At 41.7% G+C, this 8,453-nt stretch overlaps 1 protein-coding gene across 1 annotated transcript in view; it reads left to right on the top strand.

Annotated features, from left to right (window-relative positions):
• Positions 1 to 6,059: 6,059 nt before the first annotated feature.
• The window catches only part of LOC104166707 (lysophosphatidylcholine acyltransferase 1-like), a gene marked incomplete at its 3' end in the record, with an annotated part of 15,752 nt that continues 13,358 nt past the window's right edge, over positions 6,060 to 8,453 (top strand). The window contains exons 1-2 of the mRNA XM_009706729.1: positions 6,060 to 6,199; positions 7,289 to 7,503. Coding sequence (XP_009705031.1) covers positions 6,066 to 6,199; positions 7,289 to 7,503 — 349 coding nt within the window. The remainder of the gene's footprint in view (positions 6,200 to 7,288; positions 7,504 to 8,453) is intronic.

The raw sequence follows: 8,453 nt of genomic DNA, 5'->3' as shown, positions 1-8,453 counted from the left end.
CCCCCCCTCCATGCCTTTGCCTCACTTGCGTCACACAGCAGTAGGTGGTTGGGTATTCAGGGTGCATGGCCCTTGTCTTAGGGTTTTGGTAAGACCTGGGTCACTTGCTGGATGAAGAAATACCATCAAAGGGTCACCTAGTCAGGAGGTGGCCATTTCTATTACTTTCATCACTGTAATACTTCAGTTCCTTAAAGCCATTGTTTTGGGGACCTAACAGTTTATAGTACCTATCAACATGGAAATTAAGATCCGCTAATATTGAACTTCTGACATCAAGGCACTTTAGATCCAACTTTAATTTAATTTACATCCTGAGCGTAGTTCATTGTTGCATTGCCCTGTTGCTGTCCAGATACTTAATACAAGACATGTATGGCCTGACTTACAAAACATTGGAATGTGCCTCATGTATCTGACCGCCAAGGAATTCATAGTAGGCTCCAGTGGAAAAGGTTTTTACTTTTTTAATCAAGTTTCCCAGTACGTATTTAGTGGTTACAGATAAATTGCTGTTTGAATGGGAGAAGGGAGAAAAGGTTTGTGTCATTTGCCTCATTCAGTTTATACCTAGAGCTTCCTCAATAAATTGTGTAGTTATAATGACTTCCATGTAACCTTACATTGTTCCTTATGTCATGTTTTCTGTGTAATTAATGAGGTAGAAGTCTTTCAGGAAGCAGAGGGAAGCAAAGATAGCATGTGTTCATATGGACTAGGATTGTATCTAATTATAACAATAACAGTGTTTTATTTTGCAGTGTTAATGTATCTCTTTAATGATGCTTTCTACTTGGTTATTTATAAGGAATTTTAAAAATACTGTTGGGAGGACAGGGTATGGGTTTCACAGTTTTTGCAGTATTGAGTCTCAGGAGCGACTAGCGTTGCTGATCTGTTTTTGGTCCTAACAGACCTTTAGCCGCTTCACCAGCAAAGTGACTGCTCATAGAACATGCCTGCCTTCTGTGTGGGCTGCCCTGTACATCTGTATGAGATATGAGCTTTGCCGCTGGATTTCAATGATTTGTTGTTTTCAATGAAAACTGTAAGATGTGTTTAAAGCTCTGTAGTTTTTTACAGTGTGCAGACCAAAGGAGTAGCTTCACCAAAGAGTATGGCTCGGTCCTGCTTTTTAAATGAGCAGTCTTTTATCAGTGTACAGTGGCACAGGGTTCTTTAACCCAGCCTTTCTTACAGTCTTATTTTTGCAGTTTTTTGTGAGGAATAAGCACACAAGCTGACATACAGAACTGTGATAGATTTTCTTCTTTACCTTAATCATGCTCTCCTAACCTCTTCACTGATTGTTGTGCTTGAGATAGAGGCTCTTAAGGAAGAGCTGTGGAACTGTTCCACTTACGAGAAATGCTGCTCTCCCAGAAAGGGAGATTCCTTGAGTGGGGAGGCTGCTTTGCAGTGAATTACAGCAGCGCATGTTCTCTTCCATGCAGTCCTGGCCTGTTACTGAGGGCTTGGTATGAAGTATTAGAGCTGAACTCGCTTCCTGTTCAGCTGTAGGCGCATATTGTGTCACAGGTTTTTCTGTCTGCCCTGTGAACCTAATAGGGCTGAGTTCTGGGATTGCAAAGCCTATCAAGGAAGGTTAGGAACGTGTGGGGACTAGAGGTATGTGAAGAAGTTGGTGAGCACTGGGGACTGGGAGACAAGACTGCTTTGTCTGACAGTCTGTTGCTGATGATCTGCCAGATAGCCCCATTATCTTCACTGCCACCTCATCCTGCACTCTGCAAAAAGTTACATTAGCTTTTTTTTGCTCATTAATGGAACTCAAACTAAAGGCATTTTAGAACATTTCAGCCTGAGACTGTGGGATCGGAAAACCAAAAAGGGTAGAAAACAACTGCAAAGAGGAAGAACAACAGCAAAAAGAAATCCATTTGAGTGCCAAGGAATTGTTCACATCATCTTTTATTGGCTTTATAGAAACTGGGAGATAACAGGAGTGTAAAAGCGGTAAGGCTATTTGAGAACTGAGTCTCATGCTTCCTGTAGAAATGATGTTATTTTACTGTGATCTGAGGGTGACAGTGGGGGTTGTTCTTGAAGCTACCTGTTTTATTTCAATATTATAATAAAATGATCCTTTCTGGAAGAAAGGCAGACATGGTTTCATTAACCGTTAATTTTGTTCATCCTAACATGTTCTGGGCACCTGTCAGATAAATCAAAGCTCTTGGTTCTAGTTACCTCTGCAGAACAGGCAGAAGCGTTACTGGAGCTGTCACGAGGTGTTTGTAGCTTTGTTTCCCTGCCACTTAAAAACACAGTACGATGCCATTTTCCTTGCTTCCAGTATTTCTGGCCCTTTTATTGCACCAATGCTGGTGTTCCTTTGGTGCCTTCGTGAGCTGATTTGGCTCATTAAACCAGCATATTATTGTGTTTTTCTGTATTCTGATTGTTTTCTTTTGCTGGGATTGCTTTTCTTCACTCTAATGAGCAATATTGGCTCATTGCAAGCTCAGATAAATGCTAGAGCTGACTCAAGGGGAGGATTGAGAGGAGAGTGAACAGGACCACCCTTTTTAGCAGTAATGATGCTAGATTGGCTTAGTTGCACATGAAAATTTCTACTCCTATATTTATCTCCATGATTGTGTCAGTCAGGGAACTTGCAGAGTGGGAAAGTGGGTAGTAAGAGAATTGTTGAGGGATGAATTCCTAGCTCCGTCGGTGCCATCTTCCATGAACTGAGGCTGCAGGGATGATAATAGTGAGGAAATGAAAGCGTGGGGCAAGATGTAGCCTCTGTCTGATATGTTTAAAAGAAAAACCAAAACCTCTACCATGCTAAATGTGCAGTTCATTATTTTCTTTGTTCAGTATGTGATCGTTAATTTGTAATAAGTTGTGGAAATTTTGTTGTGAATAAGCTGGTTTTTAATGATGTTTGTCACTATTGCTAATTTCAAAGATGCATTTTTTTCAGCTTCTCTGTGTATGAGAGGTATGATACTGACTTTCCAGACAGGAAATGGAGGCATACAGAAGGAGAAACAAGGGTAGTCTGTGATTCTCTTGCTTAGCACTCAGTTACGTAGGACCTGATGTTTTGGAGAACTTGAAAAGGACTTAAGTTCATGTTTTATACCTTCATTGTAAGTTCATACTCAAATCTGAATGCAGAGTGTCTAAACGAGGAGAACACACGATCTTACTTAGAGTAAGTGACTTGCCTTACATCAAATTGAAGCCCTTCTGATGGAAGAGGGGAGTACAGTTTCCCAGGGCAGCCTTCTATTACAAGCTCTCAGACTATCCTCTCCCTTCCTGCTATCCATGGATCTTTTGCTGCATACACTGCAACTTCTGAAAAACTAACTAGGATCCTGTAGACCAGTAAATGTTAAATGAGCTGTGGTCAAACCCCTCTTGAGAAAATCGGTCATGAGCTCAACCTCCCAAGGTAGAGCTCCAGATGGACCTGTAGGGTTTTTTAAATGTATCTCAAGACACAGACGTTTACATCTGACTTATTACCAGATAGAATTTGTAATTTTAATAGAAAGCGTGTCTGGGTGAATGTCCTAAATATGTAGAAATACGATCACTGAAATAAGATATATATACAAGGTCAGAAGAGGAGTGTATGTCTCCTGAATTCTCATCTCTGACAGCAGCAAGCGGGGTCAGGATCTTCTCCATTTTTCTGTCTGACACTGCTACTGTATGTAGGTTTTACAGGGTAGAAGCTTTCTTACCCAGGAAGGTGTCTGAATGTAGATGTAGACTGAACTGCTTTTCAAATGTTAGTGTCTTTGTTGATTCCTAACCTTCTTCAGGGGCCAAAAATACTTCTCTCTCCTACCAGATTTTTTTGTGTGGACAGGTACTGCACTACCACCTGCTAAAAAAGAGGCTGGTGTCACAGCCAGACCCTGTACACCTGTGCACTTAGAACTGCTTCTTGCTGGCCATTTCTACCACTAGTGACTCTGGACACAGAAGACCAAGAGGCTTTTTTTATGTCATCTTTCATGACCTTATGGATGCAACTACTGCTTCTGTTGTGTGATGTGGCTCTAAAGTGATCTTGATACAAAGCTTTGCTACAGAGATGCAGAGGACTGAATAGCTCACCACTGGTCACCTGCCGTTCAGCTTTGCCCTGCTATAGGAGGAGACTTTGAGGAGTAGGAGCGAGAGGGTGTGAATCCCAGAGGACTCTGTCCTCACCTGGATTTTGTTTCCCTGTTCTTTTGACAGCTTGTCCTTCCCATTTTATGAGCTTAGAAGGCAGCTGCTCTCTCTTCTCCAGTTTGCAGATGAATGCTCCCCTATTTGCTGCCAGCCACGATGGTCTTGTCTATGGATGCAGAGTTGCGTGAGTTGGTGTGACTTCAGTGCTCATCTGACCATTGCAGTTTAGGAAGTTGTGCTGTTTCTTCTGGGGAAACCAGCCTATCTAAGAAAAAAAATTATTTTTCTTTCGATTCTGCAAACTGAAGCAGTCCACCCAGGGACTGGAATCCTGTTTTGGGGAGTGAGACCATGGTTGTTATGAGATGATGGTGCCAGTCTGAACTGTCACTGTGAAGTCTGACATTGCAGTGGGCTGGTAGCTTAGGCTTTTTTCCTGCTGTGTGTTCCCTGCCCCTACCCTAGATCTACAGATTGGTGGAGCTACAGGCCGAGTTGGTTATTGAGCTGTTTTGGGAAGTGCAAGGAAGCAGGAACTGATCAATGGGAAACTGAGCTGCATGATGGCTAGGTCTGGATCAGGGAGGAGAGGAAGGAGAATATGAATAAGGCTTTCCACAGCAGCCTGGAGATGCATCAGATTAAGCACAACATGAGACAGCACCTTATGCCTCATTACTCATCCTTGCCCAGCCATTGTGATGCCGAGAAGTGCTTTCTACCTCACCTGGTACACCTGTGACTATGTATCGTATTTCCTTTTCAAATCTCTTTCTTTACATGGCCCTTCTATTTCAGAGTGTCTTCTTCAACTTCTGCTAGCCTCCGTTGTACAGCTTGAGGAGTGTTGCTGCTACCCCAGTCAGCTTCAAACAGTTTTCAGTTCTGTCTCTCTCCCTCAGCCAGTCATCTGAAGCTGTACCCTCCTCCCCTTTCACAGCTTTTTTTCTTTCTTCCTGTCCTTTGAGTGAGAGAGATGGGACTCTAGGCTCCTGGAACTGTTTCCTGGAGCAAGTGGATCATTGCACAGATAGTTGCTAAGTTGTGTTTTCTGGAGGACAGTTGGGAGCAACTCCAAACATCTCAAGAAAGGCCCTACTTTTGGGAGGATTCTTCAGAAGACTGTGGGAGAAGTTCTAACGTGACATGTTTTTCACCAAAGATGAAGGCAGAGGGCTGACTGGCTGGGAGTGGGCTCTCCGAGAACTGGAGTGCTGGGCGGAGGTACAGAAGCAACTAGGTTCACCGTGGCTTCCCATGGGAGAATGACTTCTTGAAAACTTCTGCTTTCCAGGGTCTTGTGCCTGTTAGCGCAAACCTGAAACTTAAACTCATGTGGGTCTGGATGTTTGTCCAGAGGTCTCTGCACAGTGTTCCCCACTGTGGTTCCCTGCAGCTTCTGGTTCCAAGAGCATACAACAGAGGAACTGGTGCCTGCCCAGTCCTGGAAGAGCTTTCCAGGTTGGGTCCTGTATTGCCATGTGAATGCACCCTGCTGAAGAATTGCACATCACTGACTGGGAGCTGCCGTGATGGACTGACTTCTCGGTAGTGCAGTAAGATTTACAACACACCCATGCTAAATATTTACTTAATGTGAGGCTGTAGAAAGGGAAGAGAGCATGCGGATGTATTCACTGACAAACATAGGGTCTGAAGAAGTGTGGAAAGTTAAGACTGCATTAGCTTTAAAGAGTGTGCTGTGTTCCAGCTGTAATTAAGATTGGTGAATACAAAATTGTTACACATACACCACAATTATTTGTTTGGGCTTGAAGTGTATTCTGCTGTTTTTAACATACTTTTAAGACTTCAGATCAGTTTCTAGGAGTTGCTGACTTTTTTTAGTCCAAGATTACGTTAGAATAATGTATTTGTTTTGGATTTTGCAGATTGCCTTCATGACCTTGACTCTGTTTCCTGTCCGACTCTTTTTTGCTGCTTTTATGATGTTGCTGGCCTGGCCCTTTGCATTCATTGCTTCAATGGGATCTGATGAGCAAGAGCTTGAAAAGCCCCTCTCCTGGTGGCGAAAGTGAGTCACAGATGTGCTGAAATACTGAGAGAATCGTTATTTAGTTCAGCAGTTTGAAGTAGAGAAAATTGGAAATAACTGATATCTGTCCCACAGACCTGCTTTTCTCGTCAAAATAAAAATATAAAAATTATTATTTAAACACTTTCCTCAGATGGGAAACCAAAAATATCTCAACTGTTTCATTTACTAGGTGACCTAAGAATTTCAGGGAGAAAAACTGATCATCTCTGGCCTCTTACCCTCATTGAGGATGTAGTGTAAAGCTTCATTGTGACATCCTTCAATTTCAATTATTCCTGTAATGTCAACTTCGTGTTATGAAGATTGACACTGCAGAATGTGCCCAGATTACATATTCTAAATTGTTGTTTAGTATAACATTGATGAATTGACAAAACTTCTGTTGATTCTCTGAGGGCTTGCCCCATGCTTTGGTGCTTATTAATAAGTCTGTGTTTGCTTTGATATTGGAATGCTAATTAAGGTAGAATGTAAGACAGTGTTCACCCATCCATGAAAACTGCTGTTTGAGGAGCAAGAAAGGAGGAGAGGAGATGGGGAAAAGGGAAGAAAGTAAAATATTTCCAGAGATCCTAGATGTGTTCTGTAGGCATACCTGTGTTTGAGAATTTGTCCTACGTTTCTCCACTGGTTTTTTTTGGGTAAACTCAAACCGAAGAATCAGGGCTGTTGCATTCTCCCAATATCCTAATAGCATTTTTCAGGACTTAGTTTACTGGAGCTTTTGTGGTGTTACTAGAAAGCATTATTAGACATTGTATAGAAGAAATTCAACAGTCATAGTCTGAATCCAAATTAATTTAGTGATAAATGCCAATCTTTCTGTGATTAAAAAGCATTAATAGTCAGGCATGAAATGAAATTGAATGGCATCTTACCTTGAAAGTGGTCTCGAATCTGCTGAGAAAGAGAAAACAAAAGGTCTATGCAGCGTTCCTGCTCTGTTTAAGCAGCATATCCTGTCTGTACTTTTGTCATGCTTACAAAATTTTTGTGTAACGTTTTTCTTTTCATTATTTTAAGATATTCCTGTGGCAGCATAACTGTTCTCTCAACTTTTTACAGGATAGTGGATATTTTGCTGAAAGCGATCATGAGAATGATGTGGCTTGCTGGTGGATTCCACTGGATAAATGTAAAAGGCAGACGGGCGTTGCCGGCGGAAGCAGCAATATTAACTGTGGCTCCCCATTCTTCCTACTTTGATGCCATTCCAGTAACTATGACCTTCGCCTCCATTGTTATGAAAGCAGAAAGCAAAGATATTCCTGTTTGGGGAAGTAAGTTTGTAGATAATGTTTCAAGAACAATTAAAAATAATTACTTAGGAAGCTTACTGATTGTGTATGAGCAGGCCTGAAACACAAAGAAAATTTTACTATAATATGTGGTGAGATGGTTTTTTTTAATGGTCTACTTTGAATGTCAATAGAAAAAATTGGGTAGGATGTTGTATTTTTCCCCTTTTCTCAAAGTTCAATCATTGTACAAAGTCAAAACAATCATACAGAACTCATGGCTAAATTTGCAGTGAAACTACAACATTCTAAGACTGCTAGAGAAAAAGTGCACCAAAACTTCTTTCTTGGTGTGAGCTGGGGTGCCATCCCAGAAGTGTGTTTTGGAATGTTGTCTGCTCTGAATGGTACTCTGCCTTGAGAAAGGGCTGCTAATCCTTCATGCATCAGTAAGTTTGTTTGAGGCAGGGTGTGAGAGATGAGCAAGAGCAGGTTATTGTGCACTCAGATTTAGTCATAAGTAATGCAGATGCCCAAGTCAGAAGCATTTGACACCTATATTTGGAATAATCAGTGTAGATTCTCACAGAGGCTTGAGAGACACCTGTGATGTTTGGTGCAGTTGTGCCAAAAGATGTGTAAGCTTTTAGGCTCATAGACTTCTAACCAAAGTCTGTGTGGAAGCATTTTGGAAAAACCCACCACGTTCTGTCTAGGGACCAGCAAAGTTCAAAGAATGTTCCTCTGTCTCATTGTGTAGATTTTAAGGGTAGTCTGAAAAGGACAAAAGGTTTTGCTTTGGCCTTGGGTAGGGATTCTCTAATGTGAACGTCTAAACAAGCTTTGAGTTCCTTCGCAACTAAGTGGAATAAGGCTGTTGGTGTTGACGTCCTCCTGAAATTTCATTAGACAATGTGGTTTTAAGGACATATTCAAATCCAGAAACTGAGATGTGGCCACAAATGGTGAACGGTTACATCTGGAAGCTTTGT

Source organism: Cariama cristata, unplaced genomic scaffold (assembly GCF_000690535.1).
Source record: "Cariama cristata isolate BGI_N322 unplaced genomic scaffold, ASM69053v1 scaffold27818, whole genome shotgun sequence".
Classification (NCBI taxonomy): Eukaryota; Metazoa; Chordata; class Aves; order Cariamiformes; family Cariamidae; genus Cariama; species Cariama cristata.
This window is presented reverse-complemented; position numbering and strand designations above follow the sequence as displayed.